The sequence below is a fragment of the Mirounga leonina genome, unplaced genomic scaffold (genome assembly GCF_011800145.1).
Source record: "Mirounga leonina isolate KUSES-001 unplaced genomic scaffold, KU_Mleo_1.0 Mir_153, whole genome shotgun sequence".
Taxonomy (NCBI): domain Eukaryota; kingdom Metazoa; phylum Chordata; class Mammalia; order Carnivora; family Phocidae; genus Mirounga; species Mirounga leonina.
Window position 1 is genome coordinate 36,996,159 of NW_023270387.1, and position 23,320 is coordinate 37,019,478.

A 23,320-nucleotide genomic window follows, 5' to 3' on the forward strand; every position below is an offset into this window, starting at 1 on the left:
CCTGGCCACAGTCACTGGATAAGATGGAGGTGCTTCTGACCTTTGGGGGGCAGGTGGGCAGCAACCCCACGGCCTTTTCTAAACCTGCTCGTGGCATCATTTTCCATTGGGCCCTTTCATTCACTGTGCTTTTGATGACTTGATTCAGTTGGATAGACATTTGAGGACTTACTAACTGCAGGCTTCTGTGCTAGAAGCTGATTCAGCTGAGAAAACATTTTGAGTCCCATTCATACACTACTTACCCTACACAGTACATGCAGTTTTCTGGGCATGTGTGCAGCCACTAGAACAGAAGGGCCATGAGATCTGTGCATTTCGGTCCCTGCTGGGCCGAGGTACACGGTGTGTCCCCAGGGCCTGCAACAGTACCCGCCATCCAGTACGTACTCAAGAAATATTTGTTGAATGGAGAGCTCTTATTCCTAATCAACTACAAGATCCTTGAAGGCATGGATCTGTCTCATTCACCTTTGTCTCAGCCTTTAGTTTAGCAAGGAGTATATTAGAATGGGGATGATTAAGAATAAGAGTTCACATCAACCAATGTTGTTGAAGTTTCTCCATGCCAAGCATTGTGTTTTATATGCAATGATCTCATCAAATCCTCCCGATATCAGTAAAGGGACAGCTCCTCTGTTATCTCCATCTAAGAGAGAGAACTGAAGAGCTTACATGACTTAAAGTCACACACTGACACATGCCAGGATCAGGATTCTAATTCACTGGAGTCTGGCCCTGGAGTCAGCGTAAGCACTCGGTATGAGCTATCTGAACTGAATTAAGACCCCTCAAAAGAAACTTTAATAAGAACGGGGAGTGATACTGGAAAGCAGACAAAAGAGAGATTCTGGAGAAGCTACACACAATCAAAGATCTTCTAGAATGACAAGAACACCCACAGTAGTGATTAAAAAAAAAAACACCTATCTTTAAGGAGTTCGCAATTAACTTGTACTTTGTTAGAAATAATAAAATTAAAAGATTTTTATAAAATTATGATTTTTCCTTGGCTCCACACGTGGAGATGGCACCTGACTAATTTCATGATGAGGAATCCTGGCCTCCCGTCCTCAAAGCAGACCTTGTGTCCTTTAGGGATTAAGGTCGCTTTCTCTGCCAAACGTACGTCCTAGCTGATGAGTTCCACAGCGGTAAACGAGAATCCTCTGGGGCTGCTGCTTGGGTCCTCGCGCTAGTCTTAAAACTGCAGTTCCTCTATAGGACTTGTGGGTTTCAAAGGCTTCTAGCAAACAAGCCCTTTGTTGACTTAACAACCTTCCCGTTAAGCTGCTTGAACGGCGATGCTGAATTTGCTGGGACACTTGAGTTACCCAGCGTCAGGAGAGGTCTTCTGAAGGGGTCGCTTTTCATTCTCGACAACAGTTGGATTAGTAACAACCCTGTTTGCTGTGAGCCAACCACCAAAGTCAGTACTTTGTGTGGAATATCTTACTTAGGCCTCTTTCAGACTTTGAGTCTCTACTTTCGGCAGTGGCTCTGCGCAGGTCAGGCCCCATGACCTGGGGGGCTTGCTGCCATGGGGGGCTGGCAGATGCGGGGCAGCAGGCTCCTGTCCTCCTGCCTAGGCCACTCCTCCTTCTCGGCCATCGTGTCTGTAGTCTGAATCCCCTAGCCCGAACCTCAGAAACGGTCGATCCACGTCCACAGTCAGGCTTCATGGCATAGTCTGCCTCACAAAATGCCATCTAAATGGTTGATTTAATCAGAAACCACTAAATCCATAATGCTTGAGAGGGATCAAACTTTCCTGGACGAGGGGAGTCATTGTCCAGCTGAGCCAACTTCTGGAAACTGGAGACCGGTTTGCTGAATGCATGCCAACCGCACCCTATCAGAAGATTTTTGCCTTTTTTTTTTTTTAAAGCAATCAAGAGCCCAAAGACAGAGCAGATAAACTATTTAAAAAACAAAAAACTGTTAGCCTCTTTTCTCTACAGGCACCAGTGGTTTCCAGTCCTTCCGTTTGTTTCCAGCCCTGGACACTTGCCAACCAATGGGCTGCAGGCTGGGTTTCGGGCAGAACGTGAGCTCTTTCACGGCTGCGTTTCAGACTTTGCCTGGCTCTGGGCTGGATAAACTCTGTTGGTATTCATTTTTATCTGGGAGGCCTCCTGTCCCTCCCCCTGACTCAAAGTTTTGGAGCTGGCTCCAGTGAGGGGTGCTGGTTGGGAAAAGGAAGTGGAGGCCCTTTGGGCTCTGCCCCCACCCCGTCTCACCTCCTCCTCCAGCTTGATGACTCTGGCCTGGGCGTTGCTCAGAGCCTGGTCCAGGATCTCAATGTGTCTCCGGTGGTCCTCGCTCGCGGTCCGCATGGCTGCTAACTCCATTTCCAACTTCTCCTTCTCCTTCAAGAACTCTTTGTCTAGAAGGGAGACAAGAACAAAACTACCTCTATCAGAAAGCACTCCCCTCTGGGCTCATGGCCAGTCTACATCTGGCAAGGATTAGAAATAAAAAAGCATGCAGAGAGTGGAGGGTTGAATTACTGCTTTGCTCCCTCTTAATAGCAGTGATGTGTGAGGTAAGGATTTGCTCAAAAACCACTGTTAACTCTAGACACATTCCAGGTCACAGTACCAGAGACAAACAGGACACCAAGAACTAGTGACCCCGTATTCTCCATAACTCACTGCTGTACAACATTTACTTTCGTGCTTCTTGTTAACCTTGTACCTATGATTTCATTTTATGCTCATGCTCACAACCTCCCCTGCTTCTGTCTTCCGAACCCATGATGAAAGGGCAGGCAGGACTAACAATACTAATATTCTCATTCAGAGAAAAATAAACCAAGGTCTAGAGGGTTCAGCTCTTTGCTGAGGCCAGACAGCAGAGGGGACTCCAACCCAGGCCTCCAATCCTGTGCTGGATCCTCTTCCCATGACCTGGCCCCCCACATCTTCTCCAAGTTCTGTTCAAGAGGGGAAAGGGTTATGGCTTTGGATTTAGGGACATTGCTCTGGGTTTAGGAAATGGCTTTCCTCTCATTCAATGACAGTGTAACTGATGGTGATCACAGGGTGTGGAGTTTAACAGCTGCCCTGCATTCAGTAGCCTCCACACGGCCTTCCTGGAGACTAACTACCACCTTAGCTTAAGCAGGGACGGCCAATGGCGTCATGGCGTCAGTACTGTTTATCGAAGATATTTTTCCTGTTAACAGAAGCAACACATTTTATTTTAAATATAAATTAGAATATTTAGTCATGTTGTTCATAACACGGAAAAACTTGAATGGATGCAAGGTGCAAGACTACACTCTACAAGAGACTGCGTTGCAGCCATTAAATTAAATAAGAGAATAGGGGCGCCTGAGTGGCTCAGTCGGCTAAGGGTCTGACCCTTGGTTTCGGCTCAGGTCACGATCTCAGGGTCATGGGATCGAGCCCTGCGTTGGGCTCCGGCCTCGGCACAGGGTCTACTTGAACTTCTTTCTCTCCCTCTCCATCTGCCCCTCCCAAATAAGTAAATAAAATCTTAAAAATAAATAAATAAAGACAATTAGTGACATGGAAAAAAAATACTTCGTTACCGAAAAAAATTGGTTACGTAAACCGTGCGCACACTATTCCACAGTTGTCAAAAAGAAGGTGTATAATTACAGCGGCAGCAGCAAGAGCAGGAGGTTGATTTCTACGGACCCACACCACCCGAGCGCCTCCGATGGGTTATGTGGATCCTTCCGTGACCCACACTGCAACACAGAGAACTACCATCCAGAAGCTCCACCAGTGCGTGCCAGTGGTTTCATTCATTCATATTTCCTCGTACAGTCACCCATGAACTTCACAAAGAGTTATCAAACTTTAAGGACCAGCCCCATGGGCACTGAAGCAATGGAAAGAATGCTGTGTTTTAGGAGCAGGAAACGTGCTTTTGAATACAGGGCCTGAGAATAAAAAAGGCCTTCAAGCCTTCAAATAGACGCACTAACAAACTCACAATTTTCCAGCCGGAAGGGATCATAGGAAATGTCCCCCTCCAGACCCAGCCCTGGTGCTTTATGAGTGAGAAGCGGAAAGCCCAGGGGCGACGGCACCAGTCCACGATCCCCCTGCCGTCTGGTGCAGAGCCGGGGCCAGAATCCGGGTCCCTGATGTCCCGCTATGATGTCCTTCCCCCTGGACAGCACTGCCCCTGCACTGAGGTCACGTGCACGGGATGGTTCAGAACTGGCAAACTCAGGAGCAGATGTAAGGCCTGGAAGCAATGGCCTCCCCTGGAAACAAAATGAAGCCACCAAGATCCTGACCCTGAGCACGGAATTACTTTTGGGCTATTCGTGTGCCTCACTGCAATCACCTACTGTCCTCCTACTTCTCCCTTTCAGTGGCATTTGAGACGCTGCCTCTGAAACTTCTTTCCTAATCCATGGAGAATGGCCACATGAAAGACCTCCTCAAACGGGTCAGGAGCAGCTCATGGCTCTGTGCCCCACCATCCACAGCCCTGAGTGACCCAGAGCATTTCACAGTGCAGAGTCAATGACATCTGGACACTAGCCCCATGGGTTTGGACAACATCTCAACAGGCCTGGTGCCCAGGGGCCTTGTCCGGGCTCTGGAGGGCACCCAGGAGTTACTCAGCATGCTCGGGAATGAACCACTGGGCTTCAGAGCTTCTGCCTGCTTATCAAACTAAGCGTAAAAGTAATTCTCTTTGTTGAGGGCAGCCAAGGCCACACTGATTTTGACCAGAAAGAGTAAAATGATAGACCAAGCTCAAGACCAGAGGCACAGTCAGGACTTCTTGAGTTTTGCAAATTGATGATTGCAATTCTTTCTGTGTCACAACGACAGCCATTTAGATTTTTGAATTAAATATCCCTCCCCTCCAACATGCGCCTGCCGTGCGTGCACACATACACCCACACCCTGGATTCCGGCGTTTGCTATTTCCTTAATATCATACTGTGGCTAAAGCATGCACCTCAACATCAGAAAGAACTGGATTCAAATCCCAAGTTCACCACTTTCCAGCTATGAGGTCTCGGGCATGGTTCACCTCTCTGAGACTCAGCTCCCTCATCTAATCAAATCTCATCTAATCTCACTACCAAATTAGAAAGAGAACATCTACATCACAGTGCTCTTTGATGACTCTGTTGATGGAGAGGAGACATATAAAGCACAAAGACCTGAATATCCTAGATATCTGTTTTGGTCATTATTGATTCCCTGAGCCTAGCTCAATACTGTTGAACGAATGCATGACTCTCTACTGTGCCAAGTTCATTGCCAACTGTACAACACATGGTAGTTCTTGTTAGCTGCTAGCTATTTCCTGACATCCTCTGTTACACAGCTGTCCCCTCTGCCCCTGAAGCCACCACTCATCAGATGGCTGGGACTGACCACGGATGCCCCCGGTTCCCTCCTCTGCTCAGGCTCCCTGGACCTCACAGGTGTACACCATGGGGCAAAGACATGGATGCCATCCTCTGAAATTCATGGGTAGAAATATCTCTGTTATGAGTTTGGAAATGACCTTGGACTTCAGGCTGCAGCAACATCACTTAGTATCACTCGCATTGGCTCAGAACTTCGCGTCCACTGACAGGAAGTAGTGTTCTCCATGGCAAAGTTGTAAAAATAATGTTCACGACAGTAGCAACAGTAACAAAACCTGCTTATGTTTGTCGAGCGAGTACCATGTTCCAAGAATGGCGTCTTTATTCCTTTTAATTACTCCCTTTCTTCTGTTTACTGGGTGAGGTAGGCACACTATTATTTCCACTTTCCCGCCGAGGAAAATGACCCTGGGGTTAAGTCACACACGCACAGAAGTGGGAGGGCTCAATCAGTGCAGAGCCAGAATGTGCCTCTGGGCCTCTCTGACTCACGTTCCTGAGTGTGGCACTCTGTGCTTCCCCTGTGCAAGCAGGCGGGGTGCAGAACCGCAGAATGAGAGAAGCAGAAAGTGAACGAGAGCTCGGGCATGCTCATTATTGCAGAGGTTTAAGCATGCCACAAGCCATATCATGTTTCTCCAGACACAGCAATCACACCCACATGTGTATCCATGTACGAATATTAATTAACGAAGCATCTACTACATGGAGGCATTAGACCGTATTGTGAAAAGCGCGGTTCTAGAAGCAAACTGCCTGGCTTCATGTCCAGCACCACCTCTTACAGTTCTGGGACTCTGGAAGCAAACGAGCCTCTTCGTGCTTCAGCTTCCTTGCCTTTAAAGTGAGGATCACAACAGTCCCTACTTGAAAGATGCATGTGGGAAGTGCCCAGGTAATGTCAACTATGATAATGCGGTGGTTCTTGTTGGCGTTCCTAAAAGCATGATCAATTCTGGGGCTGCAAGATGAGTAGGTCGTGGCGTTCGGCTCTCAGTCGGGCAGGAAGAGAGCAAGGACACACGCAGAGGCAGTGTGACAAGTCGCTCCACCATGCTTGTGCAGGTGCTGTGAGAACAGAGAGAGGACATCGAATTGAGGCCAGCGTGTGAGGGGGGCGGCCGTCAGGGCGGTGAGCCTGTGGACAGGGGGCTGTGGCCCCAGAGACACAGGATCGAGGTATGTCAGAGCCATTCTTAAAGGGCATCTCTTGGGAGCTGCCCAGGGAGAGTTGCAGGGGTAAAATCACGGCATAAGAAGGTCCCTTCAGCTTATTATTAGCTAAGCCCCTTGGCACAGCTCAAGAGAGACCAGCCTCATGCTGAATTTTTGGTTGGGCTCCAACATATATACTGAGAATTCCTAGAACAGGCAAGTTGACACAAGAGAACTCTTGCCCAGAATGGTCTGTTTACTCAGTGGATATGAATTACCCTGAACTGCGTGGAGCAGGGGGTTGTGTAGCCGATGGCTCCAGTCCCATTTACACAGAGGACGTCTGCTCATACACTGTTGACTCTGGAAACCACAGCGGCGGCATGGTTTTGTAGCCAGGCCGACCTGGCTTGCTTCTGGCACCTTCGTACAGCGGTTCGCCGTGGGCACGTGAGATGTGCCGGACTCCATCTCCTCAGACGGAGCTCACGAGATCTGCTCTGCATGACTGATGGGAGGTTTAGAGTGACCAGCAGTAAAATACCTCAACAGAGAACAGCAAGAGCGGACATATTACTGGGGGCCTACCTTGTCTCGGGCACCGTGTCTTGAGCCTTATAACAGAACCTCATAATGACTCCGTGTGACTACTGAGAAAACCGAAATGAAGTGAGCTCTGACCCTCGTGCAGGTCAGACAGTAGTCTGCTTCCTGAGGAAAGAGCAAGAGTGGGTGGAAAGAGAACTGGCCCAGTAATTCAAGGATGCTCCCTTTCCATCTTACCTTCTCGGAGGGTCCAGAGTGGCCAGTCTGTGGAAACGGTTTTTGCACGTATGCTCTGAGCACCAAGCCTGACTGCTGGCTGAACCACGGGATGGTGGGCCCTAGCCACCTCTGTTGAGGAATCCCCGGGACAGAGGCTGTGTGGGGGGTCACGCCAGGGGGTGACGGGGCCCCATACTGCTAGTTTTTAATGCAGTGCTCCAACTTATGGCTGGAGTTCTTGAGGGAGGAAAGTTGTGACCGGGCTCTTCTCAAGTTAAGTATCAATTTCTAGGTTGTTCCTGAGATAATGGGTTTTTGAGGAGTTTTTCCCTGAGCCCCATGTAACTGAAGGGACGGGGAGTCCAGCTGCCAGCTTGACCAAGGGCTGACGAATTTACTGGAATGCATGGAAGGTAAAAGATAGGTCTTCTTTTCCCTCTTCTCTCCTTTCAGCCAGAACCAAGGTTTAACCCATTAACTGGCTGGTTCTTTGGGGATTTAGATCTCTCCCGGATTGTGGCTCTACATATGTGTGTAGACATAAACACAGACCAGGCAAACTCTGTTCAAGTTCCGAATCCCATATGCTCACATAGCAATGCCCAGCTAGCCCATTTTGGCACCTGGTTCTGCACGGTTATTTCCTCGGCACTTCTCAAGGAATGTTCTTGCTGCCTTGGATGTGGCAAGAGGGAGTGAGGGTGACAGAGTTAAGGGAAGAGGAGGCAGGCACAATCCAACACACCTCCTCTGAAACGCCAGTGGCTAGAAGTCTCGTTCTGACCGCTGAGACTGATTTTAGGAGTCCAGTCTCTGGGCCGCTCTGAGCAAAGAGAATGTAAAGGACGTTACCAGAGAACAGGCCGTAGACTGTGGGAGTCAGAGGAGACGGACTGACAGTGGCCAGGCCCTCCATGTACCCCAGCAGAGGCCCCACGTCCAGCACCGGTGGGAGACGGCCTGCGTGAGGCAAGTGCTTCCTGACTGGATCTCCACGGAGCAGACAACTTCCACGGAGTTGGCTAACACTCAATTTAGAAGAGCCATTACTGGGCGCCTGGGTGGCTCAGCCGTTAAGCGTCTGCCTTCGGCTCAGGTCATGATCTCAGGGTCCTGGGATCGAGCCCCGCATCGGGCTCCCTGCTCAGCGGGAAGCCTGCTTCTCCCTCCCCCACTCCCCCTGCTTGTGTTCCCTCTCTTGCTGTGTCTCTCTCTGTCAAATAAATGAATAAAATCTTAAAAAAAAAAAAAAAAGAGCCACTACTACAGTCCTCCATCCATGGGGCTAATGTGACAAGTAGCCATGAGTGTACTACAAAGTCCCCCTCATCTGCCCCTGCCCAGCACTTCCCATTTGAGGGGGTCCAACCTGAGGGGCCATGTGCCCAAGCGAGGCCAGTCAGAGTCTCTCGTCTGGGAACGTGCAAGTGGGAGCCAGGGAGAGGTGTGATGCTGACACGGACAGGTAACCTAGCTCCTCGGCTAGCAGCCGTATTCTAGCATGTGCTTTGGAGAAGCAGAGAAAGCCATACTGTAGACAATGAAGAATCAAGCAGGTGGACATAGAAGGGTGGATGAGAGTCCATGTTGTATTACAAGGAGGGAGGAAAACAGCCATCCAGACAGACACAGACCCCTAAACACAAACCACAAGTTGATTCTCATAGACATGCTAGCCCGGGCCCCTAGACCTCTTGAGGCCTGCCTGCACTCCCAGCCTAGGACTCCCTCACACCCTTATGTTCTCACGAAACAGTCCTCTTCTCTGGGCTTAAGCTAGCTCAGGCAGATTTTTCTTCTCATAATGAAAGATCACTAAGACACTCTTCTTTCTTTATACGTCTACTCCCTTCTCCACCAAGAAAGGGCTTGGCAGTTTGGTAACACCTCAGGAGGACGCTGACCAACACTTACACTATCAGTTCTGGTAACCAGAACCTTCTCTGCGCTGCTAATGAAATAGACTCCCTCTTGTGAAAAGTTGTCCAAATAATTATCTGCCATCTTCTCTCCCTAAATTCTTCTCCTGTCTCTTTTCCCTCAGGGATGCTTCGGCTCTGAGCTCCCTGGCACCGTATCTTATAACACTGGACGGATGTTGGGCAGGACTCTGTTCCAAGGGCCAGCCACAAGCTATGAGGTAAGTGAAGAGTCAGATCCTTTTGGAAGTCCCGTTGACACTAAGAGAAATTCCTTTTCTTTCTGAGCTTGTGCGACTACAGAGACAATAGAAGGGATCTCATGTAGTTCATTATCTGCAAGTTATTCAGGTTCATCCTGCCTCAAAGATATTCTTACGCTGGAGCACGTTATTGAAAATTGCCCTCACCCGCTCACCGATGAACCCAGAAAGAGACCCACCCCCCCAAATATAATCCAAACAGGGCATTGTTTACATTAGAGAAGAGTGAGCTACTGACACGAGGCTTATTTGATGTAAAAGAGGAAAGATGATCTACCTTTAAAAGCCACACTAATTAATTCAGACACGAAAAAGTAATATACTACAACGCCGACCCCATACGCCACTTGTTTGGCTTTTCGCTGTCTTTTAAAAACTGGCTGCTCCGGTTTCTCAGGTAAGGCAACCTGTGATTTCAGGAAAGGGTCGAGGATGCAAGAGCAGGTTGCCATGGTTTCACCAGGCGACTGGAGACAGAGGTTGTGCGGGGGCGGCTAAGCAGGCCTATTCACAAACACGGGAACACTCCAGGGGGGGCTTGTTCCACACGGCTCAGAGAGTGAACTGCTGTAAATGAATTCTCAGTGAGGGAAATTAAGAACAGGAGTTCAAACCCAACTGTTCTGCAGAGCCTTGGCAGAGCGAGAAGGGGAGGGGAAAGAAGGGATGTGAGGGGGCGGCTGAGTAGGAAGGAGGGGTTCAGAAGAAAGCACACCACCACCCCCCTGCCCGGTCTCAACCAGAAATCTTTTCAGCTTAAATTTAGAATTTCCTTTCAATTTAAAAGGAAAATAGAGTGTCCCTTTTACACAGTACTATGACAGCAAGATGACTCTAAAATAGGAATCAGTTTTCAAGGCCCACCCTGAAGGTGACTCGCTGCGTGAAGCTTTTCTGATTCCTTCGATAAAACAGATTTCTCCTGCACGGGAGAGCCTGAACTCACACACTTTGTTGAGGCGGCGGCAGGTGGGGGAAGTCGTCCAGTGAGTCCTTACCATCTTCTGCCTTGTAATATGCCACGTAATATGCCCATGTCCGCCTGTCTGAATCTTCCTACTGAGCGTACTTCATACTACCTTTGTAGGATGTTAAGAATCTAAGACAACAGAAGTGTTTCACAGGGGAAGAGCTATGGCAGGTTTAGGCAACAGCTTATTGAGGAAGATAAGTAGCAACTGACACATGATCAAATTCTAACCCGGTCTTTAAAATAAAACTTGAAAATGATAGTTTCAGGGGCGCCTGGGTGGCTTAGTCGGTTAAGTGTCTGCCTTCGGCTAGGTCATGATCCCGGAGTCCTGGGATCGAGCCCCGCGTCGGGCTCCCCGCTCATCGGGGAGTCTGCTTCTCCCTCTGCCCTTCACCCCGCTCGTGCTCTCTCTCTCAAATAAATAAATAAAAATCTTTAAAAAAAATTTTAAAAAGTGATAGCTTCAGGTCCTTATCATTAGAAAGCTAAAAAACCTAACCAGAAAATATTCTATTCATCTAATGAATGAAAATAATACATTTTGGTCTTAACATACTTATATTTTTGTTATATAACAAAACATATAACTTATATTTTATATAAGTTATCGATTGTAGCACCAAAAGTAAGCTGCCTTAGCTATGATGTGGTAGAAATATTTGAATACCAGTAGTTCTCCTCAATATAATTTTCCATAAATATAGTTCCCTTGAATATAATATAATCTCTTAAAATATAATTTTCTCTAATTTGGTCTTCATGTTGCATTTTAGTGTTGGAAACTGTACTTACACATTCAGGTATAATTCACAGGGGTTGGGTTTTTTTTAGCCTACCTCAATTTATGACCTCCACAGCTTGCTAACTTGCTTGACTGAGTAGACACCCATGCATCTACTTAGCCTCCAAAGGTACGGCTCAACCTTCCACTTTATTATTATTTTTTTACTTGAAATAAAAATGTACTGCTACTTCTCTCTCACTGCTGACAGCAAACTAACAAATTAGGCAATGAATAGTGCCACATAAATATATGAGGTAGAGGGCATTTGGTTTTGACTGCACACATATTCGTGAATCGATTCTGAACTGAATTTTCTATAACCATCGGAGAACGGCTCACCGTTTTTCTATTTTTGTCTTTTCTTTTTTTTTTTTAAAGATTTTATTTATTTATTTGAGACAGAATGAGAGAGAGAGAGAGAGTACATGAGAGGGGGGAGGGTCAGAGGGAGAAGCGGGCTCCCTGCTCGATGCGGGACTCGATCCAGGGACTCCAGGATCATGACCTGAGCCGAAGGCAGTCGCTTAACCAACTGAGCCACCCAGGCGCCCCTATTTTTGTCTTTTCTTAACATAAAAAGATGAACCACAGATGCTTCCATTTCCAGGTATGACCTAGCAGACAGTGTGGTTCCCGGCGTAGAAAATCACCATAAGACCCAGGCATGATACAGAGAGCAGGGATGTGAAGACGTGGAGAGTGATGTTGCTACATTGCTTCACACCATACACCTGAAATGCCTAACTTTTATTATATATCTATATAGGTACACACTATATAAAACAAACAAACAAAAAAAGAATATGTATATAGAGAAAGCTATGACTTTCAAATGGGCTCTTTGGATGGCGGATAAGGTTTAACACCAGCACCTGGCCCAGACCAACGTTTACGCTGGGGAAGCTGTTTGACCTGGGGAAGCAAGTGGTTCCTTCTAGGACTGATCGAGGACAAAGAAATGTGTGGCCTGCAGTTACATTTTCTGTCTCCTTCAACTTCTGCAACACCTCCCTCCCATTGTCATTTTTGTAACTTGCTTTGAACTGATCCTTTTCTTTCTCTTCTTTCTACCAAACCACAGTCCTTGTAAGCAAAAAGAAAATTAGTAACAGATGCAAGCTTATTTTTAATGGTCTAAGACCAAATTTTCTGGACTTAAAACAAACACTTTGTCCCCTCAAAGTTCTCTGATTCCATTAAGATCCAGCTGTATGCTCTCACTACAATTCGTGAACTAAAAACAGTTTCAAAAATGAATTGTAAAGGAACCGCACCACAGAATTACTCATTGTATTCTGCTTATTTTTTATTTTTCATCATCTCAAGAACAAAAAGTTTAATTCCATAGATATTTTGAGAAAACATTTTTTTTTTAGATTCTGAGCTCTATTCTGGTCTCAACAATTTTTTGTTTTTGTATTTGAAGAGATACTGGATTATCCAACAAGGCCTTCTGTTACAACTGGCCAGGGTTCAAAGATAGATGTAGAAGTCGGAAGCACAGAATATTAATTCCAGTAGTTAGAAGTCACTTGAGAAGACCCAAAGACATTATTATTATTAAGTCAAATAATTTGCAACCAAATAACACTTCTAGGAAGGAATTATTTACACCCACCCTACTATCCCGGATTCTTCTTGAGATAAAAATGTGAAATCTTTATCAAAAGAGATGACCTTTGGACAAGGGGAAAGAAAAAAAGTAAGAAAAAGGAAGTTCAAATTCTGGTCGCGGTTTAGCCATTAAACACCTATGGGGCCTTGGGGAAACCACTGGATCATTCTTGGCTGCGGTTTTGCTTCCATTACAACCTCTCTCCACCCCCGGGGGTACACAAGAAGAGCCTCCCCACACCAGCTCAGTACAAGTTTGGGCTCCAGACTCAGAATGACCTGGGCTCAAAACCTGTCTGCTCCACTCGCCACCTTGTATGACCATGGACAAGGTACTTGGCCTTCCTGTGCCTCAGGGTCCTTGTCTGTAAAATACCTGTAATACCGACCTCATAGGTTGTCTGAAGGACTAAAAGACACCATGTATCTAGAGAGGCTAGCAGAGTGCTTGGCGCATAGTAAGCGCTCAATTAATGTTGGCCGCTGTTGACTGTTCATCGATGACCACAGCCAGGCTGGCCTGAACCACAACCTGAAGGACAGACCCAAGGGAGCAAAGTGCAGCTCCACCTGAGGATAAACTTTCAACCATCAGCTCAACAGCCTCTGTCGACACTGTCGCTCACAGTGGCAACCTTTTAAATGAGCTCCGGTTCAGAGCACATACGCATTGCTGGTGACCACACTTGTGACCGTCAAGGTCCTCTCCAAGATCTGCAGACCTCACTTCACAGAAGGCTGCCTAGGGCAGGAATTTCTGGCACTAAGACCCCACTATCCAGATGGTTCCCCACCATTCACCACAAGCTGATCCTGCGAGGCCCTATCTCCCTCATGAGCAAATTCTGGATCCTCGCTGGGAGCTAAGTCTGGAGACTGCATTTCTACGTGTCTCAGTTTATCTAAAATGATGACAATCATACTCCCTCGATTAGGGATGAAGTAAAAGAGGACTCCCAGGAAAGACAATGATAATTACATCTTGGTTCATAAATTAGGGCAATTCACAAAATAAGATATAGGGACGACTTCAGGAGTTCTTTCTTTTCCATCCTCCTTCTATTGAGGTTCCTGCTTTTTCTCTCCTTCCATGACTGGTACGTGGTACAGAGGTCAGCACGTGAGGGCCTCTAGACCAAGTCCCACAGCCTGATTCTGTCATTCAAGTTTCACTGGAACTCAGCCACGCCCAGTTGCTTATGGAGCATCTATGGCAGCTTTCAGGCTAGAGGGACAGAGTGAAGTAGGAATGGCCCCCAAGCCTAAAATTATTTACCATCTGGCCCTTTATAGAAAGAGTTTGCTGACCTGTGGCCTAAAACTCAGCTAGCACAGAGTAGACAGCCAATAACTTTGGTTAAATGACAACCATCATCATTGTATTCAATATCCAATAAATATTTATTAAATGACTCTAAGGGCCAGGCACTGTACCAGGTTCTGGAAATACAAAGACCTGGGACTGCAATGGTGAGGAGGACAGATGGGGCCCTAAGCCTCATGGTATAATAAGGGAAGACAGAACATGCCATCCAAACAGTTATTTATGTACAACTGTGATGAGCCTTTACAAGGGGAAAAGTACCCAGTGTCGGGGGACGATATAAAAGGAAGACTTCTCTAGCAATTGCCATTTAATGTGAGCTGAGACCTGGAATCCTGGATTTCCTGGTTCTGAACGGTCAGGGAAAGTAGGGTTTCCTGACGGCACATGAAATGCATAAAGACTTCAGCATGTTTTTCATTTTGTGCTCCATCCATTCATCCATCCATCCATCCATCCATCCATCCATCCATCCATCCATCCAGGTCTTAGTCCAAGAAAATGGGAATCCTAATAAAGTCACAGACATTTGCTTTTTCAATCCCTTCACCGGAACGCCAAGCAACAGGTTTAAAACCAACCATGTGAAGATCATAACCCATGTTCAGTTGTTAGAGACCAGTGTCAACACATGATCAAGAGGCAGTTCTTCAATCAGCTCTTGTTCCTGAAGCACAGAAAATCAGCCTACATTGAATGATGTTAATTTTCACACTTGGGGACATTTGAATGAACCCAAACAGATGCCCCACAGTCTGGATGCACTCTGGTTATTGTGTAGGTTTGAAGTTTCTCAGCATGGCCTGTCAAGGTTGATCAAGTGGCTTAAGCACGCACATGCTCCGTTTTCCAAGTTCAGCAAGGCTCAGTGAGCTACGTGGGCATTCTTTGGGAACATGGCCCATTTCTCCACCACGCAAACTGGTAGGTCCTGCCAGAGAAGATGAGTGCTGAAGCAGATGGAGGAAGGATGCAAGGAGGCAGGAAGAAATATTGCAGAATAAATGCATTTGATCGAGTCTTTGCCTTTCCTATCTCTGGTTATCCCTCAGAGGCCTGTTGGTTGAATCAGATTTATTCCATTTCTTTAGAAGAAAAGGAGGTCCAGGGAGATGAAGCATCTATCTTCACATTACTGAGTACATTGGTGAGAGACCAGGATTTAGAAGATGTAGCAACTGATCGGAGATTATTTGCTTGAGCCTGTGCCTATAAAACCTTTGATATTTAGGACTGCACAGTCCTATTAAACTTAGGGGTCATCTTTAATGAAAATCAGTTAACTTAGGGCAAGAAAATTTTCTTGACTTAAATGATACTGCCTTGGCAGTCTTCATGGTCCTTTCCTTTGCCCAGGCACTCATCTGTGGTGTCTGAAATGGTCTATGGATTGGTCAGTGTGAGCATCTGGCCGGTTGCTACAAAAACCTTCATATTCCAAGGCCAACTCTCATCTCCAACACAACCACAGCAGAGTAAAAGAGAAGGAGTCAAGGGAACCAAAGTCAACTCTATTAATACCAACTTTCAGGAAAAATACTATTAAATACACTGTCCTTACTAGTAAAAGATTTCCCTTACTTTGATATCTTCCTACTTAAAAAAAAAAAAAGGATGGATGAAGGCAAAAAGGGAATTTGAGCATTTTTTTTAAAGATTTTATTTATTTATTTAAGAGAGAGAGCATGCATGCAGGAGCAGGGAGAAGAGCAGAGGGAGAGGTGAAGAAGGAGAATCTCAAGCAGACTCCCCGCTGAGTGTGGAGCCTGATGCAGGGCTCGATCTTCACAACCTTGACATCACCACCTGGGCCAAAACCAAGCGTCTCACACACAACTGACTGAGACACCCTGGTGCCCCCTGAGCATTTTTAAGTTGCTTCTATTCTGACAGTTCTTTTATTAATTTGCCTAATGTCTTAAAGTAACTGAAGATGACACAGGTTATCTCTAAATATGACTGGGAGATACTCAGCGAAAGAGTACATTTTGATACCAATGCCGCAGGAGAATTTCCAGCCTATTGTTACAAGGATTTTTCCACTTTTATTCACTCCCTCCCTCAATACACATTTATTGAGTGCCAAGTACATAAGAAGGTTCAAGGGCTTGGGGGTGGGCACTGTGCAATATCGGTAAAAAATGTCTACCTTTCTCCCACCTCGAGGAGGGGATCCATGCAAATAAGTCACATCCATACGGAATGCAATTGGAGTAAGCGCTACAGTGGGCTCCTCTCCAAGTCAGGAGAAGCTGCAAGCATGGGCAGGCCCCAAGGAGAGGTAAACCAGGGCACCCATACGTGACAATATCTCACCTATCCTTCCTAATGAAGCCTGATGGAAACCCACCACATGATGCAATGAAACCCAATGAGGATTCAGAACAATTTCCTTGTGCTCTATGTGGGTCAACGGAACCAATGTTCATATCATTGTAACTTCTGTTTTGTGTTTCACAAAAGCCCTTTCTGGAACCACAAACACCAGAGGAAGGGTCTTACAGGAAATTATATTAGTCTCTTTTATATTCTATAAGAGACGGAAAATCAAAGTACCTCAAAGAGGATTCAAGAGTAAAAGGATGATTACAAGACACATGGAAAATGGCAAATCACTGTAATCTTTAAAATAAGTTGGTCACAGACATGTTTCTGTGTTAATTTCCAAACCCACTGAGAATTACAAGAGAAATCAAATCCATATGGTTCTGACTTATTTACACCCATTGCTCAATAACTCAGACAAATAACTGAATGTCCAAAACACTTTTTTTTTAAGAGAGGGACACCATTTAACAGCCAGAATCTAACTTAAACAGACTTAAGTTTAACCAAATATGCTAAACCTGGAGGGCCTAAAGAACCCCAAAGGGCTGGAGACAAGTTCTTGCAAACCGTGGAACATGGCTGGTTTTATCCTGGAACAATACACATATGCCACAGCTAATCAGCTCCCATTCAATCCAAGAACATAATAAGATCATCTCTACCAGTCTAGTTTCCCTGCATCTAATATATTTCATTTTTGTCTTTCTGGCCTAATGTCATGGGAATTCTGCAGAGTAATCAGTTTTCAGAAAGAAACAGATAAACGGTTGTACTTACTGAGAAGACAGAGTTAAGAATGACGATAGACATTCCCAGGGTGCTGCCTTTAGTGGACAGTGGCCCACCTCTGCTCCGTGCATATGTGTGCGTGAGCATGCTCACAAGCGCACGTGCGTGAGTGACAAATGCATGGGAAAACCAGGGATCTCAGTAAGTTAAAGAAGTTAAAGGACAAAGGAGCCCCAGTTTCACATAGACAGACAAAACAGGGATTGGCTCCATGCCCCATTTTTCAGGAGCAATTTGGTTGCAAAAATATTCAGAACAATAAACAAACAAACCCAGAAAACAAACAAATAAAACTGAATTCCTCTTAAGTGAGTGATGCAACACCGAGAGGTGATAGAGAGAAAAAAAAATTCCTCAGTCATCAAACTCCTAAGCACTTAATTCAGCATGATTTTTATTTTTTTTAAGATTTTATTTATTTATTTGAGAGAGAGCGTGTGCGCATAAGTGGGGGGAGGGGCAGTGGGCAGAGGGAGAAGCAGGCTCCACACTGAGCGGGGAACCAGATGCAGGGCTCCATCCCAGGACCCTGGGATCACAACCGGAGCTGAAAGCAGACACTTAACCGACTGAGCCACCCAGGTGCCCCCAGTGCGATTTTTAATACAGACAAATTTCATGACCAGGGAGACACAACAATCACTGTGTTTAATGTTCATTTCAATCTGCAGAGCTAAGTAGTAACCACCCCCAGAGTCTACCAAGGTCTTCATCAGGCACCAACTTCAGAGCAGAGTTGAGTCTTCAAAGGCAAACTACCCTGGGCAACAGAGATATTTCCTGATCAGGCCAGGAAGGAGCTTCTCCCTCCATTACCTGAGAGAGCTTTACAGAAGTCCTACTGACCACCTGTACTGCAAGAGTTCCATGGGTCTTCTTGGCCCTGGACTCCTAGATTCAACACAAACACCTAGCAAAAAGTCAATCACGCCCGTCTCTACTTTCCCCTTCCCTCCAACTTCTCCATCGGCCAAGGTGTCTGTCGGGGGCTTCATGACTTAGCCTTAGCTCCTTGGCTTGTTGTTATCCAGAGAAGTCACTTCTCTGACCCAAGGGCTAGAATCTCAAAAGATCCACTTGAAAAGGATGGCTCCTTTTGAGTGCGACGTTTATAATTATGATTACCAAGCATTTAAAAACTATTCTAATTACGGAATTTCTAAAAGAATACACAGATAATGGAACACATTAATAACTATGAAGAGAGGTGGTAATTCATGCCTGCCGTTCTATGCCCACATGCTAAAGCCTGACAGAGGGCCCTGCCTATCACCAGCCTTCTGGGTATATCTGCACCGACTATTATCTCACTCAGCTATGGGTCGCAGCGTGAGATGACCCAACACGCTCAAACCTTTATTCATTATCTAATCCCAGCCTGCTTTTCCTGCTTTTTATTGGTAAAGGGTGACCATGCATCCAGTTGCTTAGTCACACCCCTTTCTCGGGCTCTCTCACTGCCATTATTCAACTGAGTCACTGAGTTGTGTCTGAGTCCTACTAATTTTGTCATACTTCTCTCTCCCCTACTCTCCACCACTACTTCTGTCTTACTTCAAGACTTCTAACTCTCTTGTCTAGACACCAAAATCTCTGTTAATTAGTCTCCATACCTCCAGCTTAGTCCCTCCTGAGTTTCTCTTCTACTGTGCCTCCCAAACTAGCTTCTAAAATATAAGCCTTGAAAACAGTGAAATCATAAACACATCTGAAGAAAACATAGGTGAATAGTTTTATAATCTTGGAGAGTAATAAGCATTTCTAAGCATGATATAAAGCCTGGAAGGCATAAATATGGTTACTTAAAAAACATCTCCTATAACATAAAGAACACTGTAATTAAAGATTAAAAAACAACTGAGGAAAATATCTGCAACATATACAGTAGAGGACATGCTAATTTCTTTAATATACAAAGAGCTCTTACAATTCACTAAGAAGAAAACCTATCTGCAAATTTGAAATAACATCTCAAGTCCATCTCTTGCCACACCAGGAGAGGAAAAGCTAATGCAAATAATTACAAAGTTGTGATAAAGGCACAAATGTCCTGTAAAGACTAGGTACTGAAAAATTTGTTAACTATCACTGGTAGCAAACCTGCTTCAAACGCCCTGCCTAGATTCAATTACATTACACATCGACCCTGAGATACCTGTAAGCAGTTGAAAAATGCCTCTGGACTGTCTTGTTTATGCCTTTGGAACACAGCGAAGCATGTTTGCACAGAACAAATCATTCCCTGTAAAGCTGGAAGGCCCTCTTTGCCAGCATTATTGATGTGTTAGCTTTCAGCCAGAAGGTTAACGTTTTCAGGAACATTTCTCAACTCACACAACCCCAAACCTTATCACTCCATCAGCATAGTCTGGGCTGGGAGGATGGAGTGATGCCTCTCAGATGAAACTAATTGGCTTTTCCATTCTGACCTGAGCTAAGTGACAAAATAATATCCCCCGACAAGAGGCAGAGTCCCAGCCGGGTGACATTGCTGATGTAACTGCCAAGACACCTCCTCTTACCCAGGCACACGGGCATCCAAAAGCCAGGTGTTAAAATCCTAAAGACCAAGAGTACAGATGACTCCTCTTTTGAATGAAAGCTCGGATGAGACGGTGGGTCGACTGCACCCATAAGAAGAGATAAAATTTGTTAGGAAAGTGAATCATTCAAGATGCTGACACAGCTGTTTATGTAAATCTGGAACAAAGGCCAAGTCACCTACTGCAAGACATCCAAAGATTCTGCGGCAAAATCCCTTGACCGTATTAGTGTCCATTTGCCGAAACAGAATTTAAAACCTAAAACTGAGACTAATAACTGAGTGCTACCACGAATAAATTTGGGGGAAACAAAGGAGCTTGAACCCAACCAAGCAGTATTGGAAATCAGAAAATTGAACCAATTGTTTCCCAGCCTTGAGAATGTAAGGCTGTAGTCAGGGGCCAAGCATCAGAATACCACCATCTACAAGGGATGTGAACACATGACTTTCTGTTGTTGGAACCAACTCTCCGGAGTTTGTGAGCACTTGATTCACAATGTTGTTGAGAATTATGAAACAGAAATAAATCCAATTTTCTAAACAGCTTCCAAAAAAAGAGTTGGATTTTTACATTTGTAACATACAATGAATGGATTTGCAGAGATTCAAACCCTGATGGATGGTTTCTCAAAACCCATTTGTTTCTAGCATTTGCCTCTGGTAAAAAGCATAAAATATTCTCCCAATAAATCTAGAGGCCCAGGGTGCCACTGATCATTTTATTCTGGGCTGCCGTGGGCTCAGTGACTTCTGGAAACAAGCGCCACACATGGAGATGCACTATGGGACCATTCGGTGACTTGACGCTGCAAGGGGCAGCCAGGAGCCGCTCACCCTAAGGAGCACAAAATACATGCCAGGAGGACCAGATTCCACTCTGGGCCTCCTTCCCTCTCTGTGGAGGAAAAGAGTTGTGCCTTATTTAAAGGATTGAGTGCCGGGAAAGGCTGTGACCTTGCTATTTCTTGAAGGATATTCTAGAGAAACAGAGAGAAACAGTAGGTCAGAAGGACAGAATAAACATTGCCGAAATAATAGAAATCCAACCTTGGTTTTGTGTCTGGCAGACCTAGGAGGACCTCCTCCTGAGGCCCAACAGCCTCTATGCTACCTGAACACACAAGAAGCAAACAGCCTACTTAGAAACCTACTTAAAACTGTTGAATCACAGATCTGAACCTCTGAAACAAATAATACAATATATGTTAAAAAAAAAAAAAAAGAAGAAGAAGATAGCAGGAGGGGAAGAATGAAGGGGGGGGAATCGGAGGGGGAGACGAACCATGAGAGACTATGGACTCTGAGAAAGAAACTGAGGGTTCTAGAGGGGAGGGGGGTGGGAGGATGGGTTAGCCTGGTGATGGGTATTGAGGAGGGCACATTCTGCATGGAGCACTGGGTGTTATGCACAAACAATGAATCATGGAACACTTCATCTAAAACTAATGATGTAATGTATGGGGATTAACATAACAATAAAAATTAAAAAGAAACCTACTTAAAATGAACAAGATTCCTTCCTCGGGCCCCCAGTTTTTAAGAATAACAATGTGAGGACAGAGAAACGTGGGGACTCACTCTGGGAAGCGTAGAGCCCCTCTGCAGCTCTGTCTTCGTGCCCGTCGTATTCCCTGCTAGACAGCTGCCTGTTGGCCGTCTCTAGGCGATCTGCACAGAGAAGACATGGTCACAAAGAAGTGCATGTAGATCGAAGTCACCATCCCAGCAAGAAACGTCATGGGTGCCAGGAGCCCCAAACTGGATCCCTCTTGGGGAGAGACAATAGGTTCCAAAATACCCAAAGAAAAAGTCTTCAGATGCCACATTGTGTGGCTGCATGCAATCTGGTGTCAGCAGAGGGAGGCAGCTGAGCGAGCACAGGTTCTGAGAACTGCATCGCCCCCTGCAAGGCCCGCGAACCTCTGTTTGGAAGTCCTCGAAAAGGGGCTAAGTGTCCTTGGCCTCAGACCCAGCCCTAGTCTACCCCCGACCGCCAACCCTACGGTTAGCCCGTGCTGCCAAGTGCAGCTGGGAAGCAAAAAATAGAAAAACAACGAACTAAAAATCAAAATTAAAAAAAAAAAAAAGTCAAAATGACCAAATGGATGAAGATTCTACCTAGTGAGTTCTACGTTTGCTCAAACCACTTGGTAAATCTTCATTTATTCAATTCAGTAATTCGGTTTAGTAAGTCTTTATTGAATGTCCGTGATTCCCAAGACAAAAGGATTTGTGGTATTGGGCAAGGCAGGCTCTAGCTACTAGAGACCACCAGGACATTATTTTCACCAACAAGGCAACTGAAAAGTGGCTTAGCTCACTAAAAACAAGTAAAATGTTACGGGTTAAGTCATTCTGTGTTGGAGAGTGCCAACATTCTACAGCAGTTGGCTTCCAGCTTTCGGGGAGTTTATATATATCTACTCTTTTCACAACTGGGGGCTTTTCTTTTTCCTCCAAGAGGATGCTGTCTGAGTCTGTCTTCTATACTGTATCTAGCAAGTGTTGAGTGGTAGCTTTCTAAGAATGCTACCAAATGACAGCCTGATGTGGGAAGGGCTGGGCGTCCAACATTGGTCTTTTCAAACAGTCTCCCTCACATAGTCACAAATCACTGCTAAGTACTTTTATTATTATGTTTTTAATTTTGAAGTTATGTTTTTATTTTTATTTTACGGAGTCAATTTGACATAGACCGTTCAGTACTTTTAAAGGAGGGAAGGAGGGGCACCTGGCTGGCTCAGTCGTTAAGCATCTGCCTTTGGCTCAGGTCATGATCCCATGGTCCTGGGATCGAGCCCCGCATCGGGCTCCCTGCTCGGCGGGAGGCCTACTTCTTCTCCCACTTCCCCTGCTTGTGTTCTCTCTCTCACTGTGTCTCTCTCTGTCAAATAAATAAAATCTTAAAATAAAATAAAATTAAAATTAAAATAAAGGAGGGAAGGAGCTGCACACACACTCCCTCCCTTTCATGGACTCGTGCATAGAGGCTGCCACTTCTCGGGCCCAGGGCAGCCACCCACAACCTACACAGGAAGAAAAGAACAATCCTGCTCTTTGAGCACCCCTGCCCCAGGTGGTTGGACTTCCCGAGATTACTGGACACAGTGTGGCCTGGAAGGCAGGCCGCCAGCTCCATGGGAGTCTAGGGCAGGGAGCATGCGGATGGGGCTGGACGTGCCTCGGAGGTCTCTGTTGAAATCGTGAAGCCTTCGGATCTCGCCTTCCAGTTTGTTTCTCATTGCCTTGTCCAGTGATTCCCGCTTGGTCGTGGACTTGACCAGGCTCTCATAGGCTTCTGAAATTCTCTGAAGTTCTTTTTCAAACTGCAAGAAAGAAGCGGCATGAAAGTGGGATTCCTGCCATGCCCACTGGTGCCTCCGTTAGACTGAATTCTCTGACACGTGTGAAGGCGGTGTCTTCCTTCTGCATCTCCGGCTGCACCGTCTACAGATGCTGCCATCGATCCCACGCACCCTCTTCCCTC

General features: G+C 45.8%; 1 protein-coding gene across 4 annotated transcripts in view; it reads right to left on the reverse strand.

Annotated features, from left to right (window-relative positions):
- Nucleotides 1-23,320, reverse strand: part of AMOTL1 (angiomotin like 1) — a 148,142-nt gene that overhangs the window by 21,595 nt on the left and 103,227 nt on the right. For all 4 annotated transcript variants that reach the window (XM_035009357.1, XM_035009358.1, XM_035009359.1 and 1 more), the window contains 3 exons: nt 23,015-23,159; nt 21,412-21,501; nt 2,241-2,386 (listed from right to left, as the gene is read on the reverse strand). In XM_035009357.1, the coding sequence (XP_034865248.1) occupies nt 2,241-2,386; nt 21,412-21,501; nt 23,015-23,159 (381 nt within the window). The remainder of the gene's footprint in view (nt 1-2,240; nt 2,387-21,411; nt 21,502-23,014; nt 23,160-23,320) is intronic.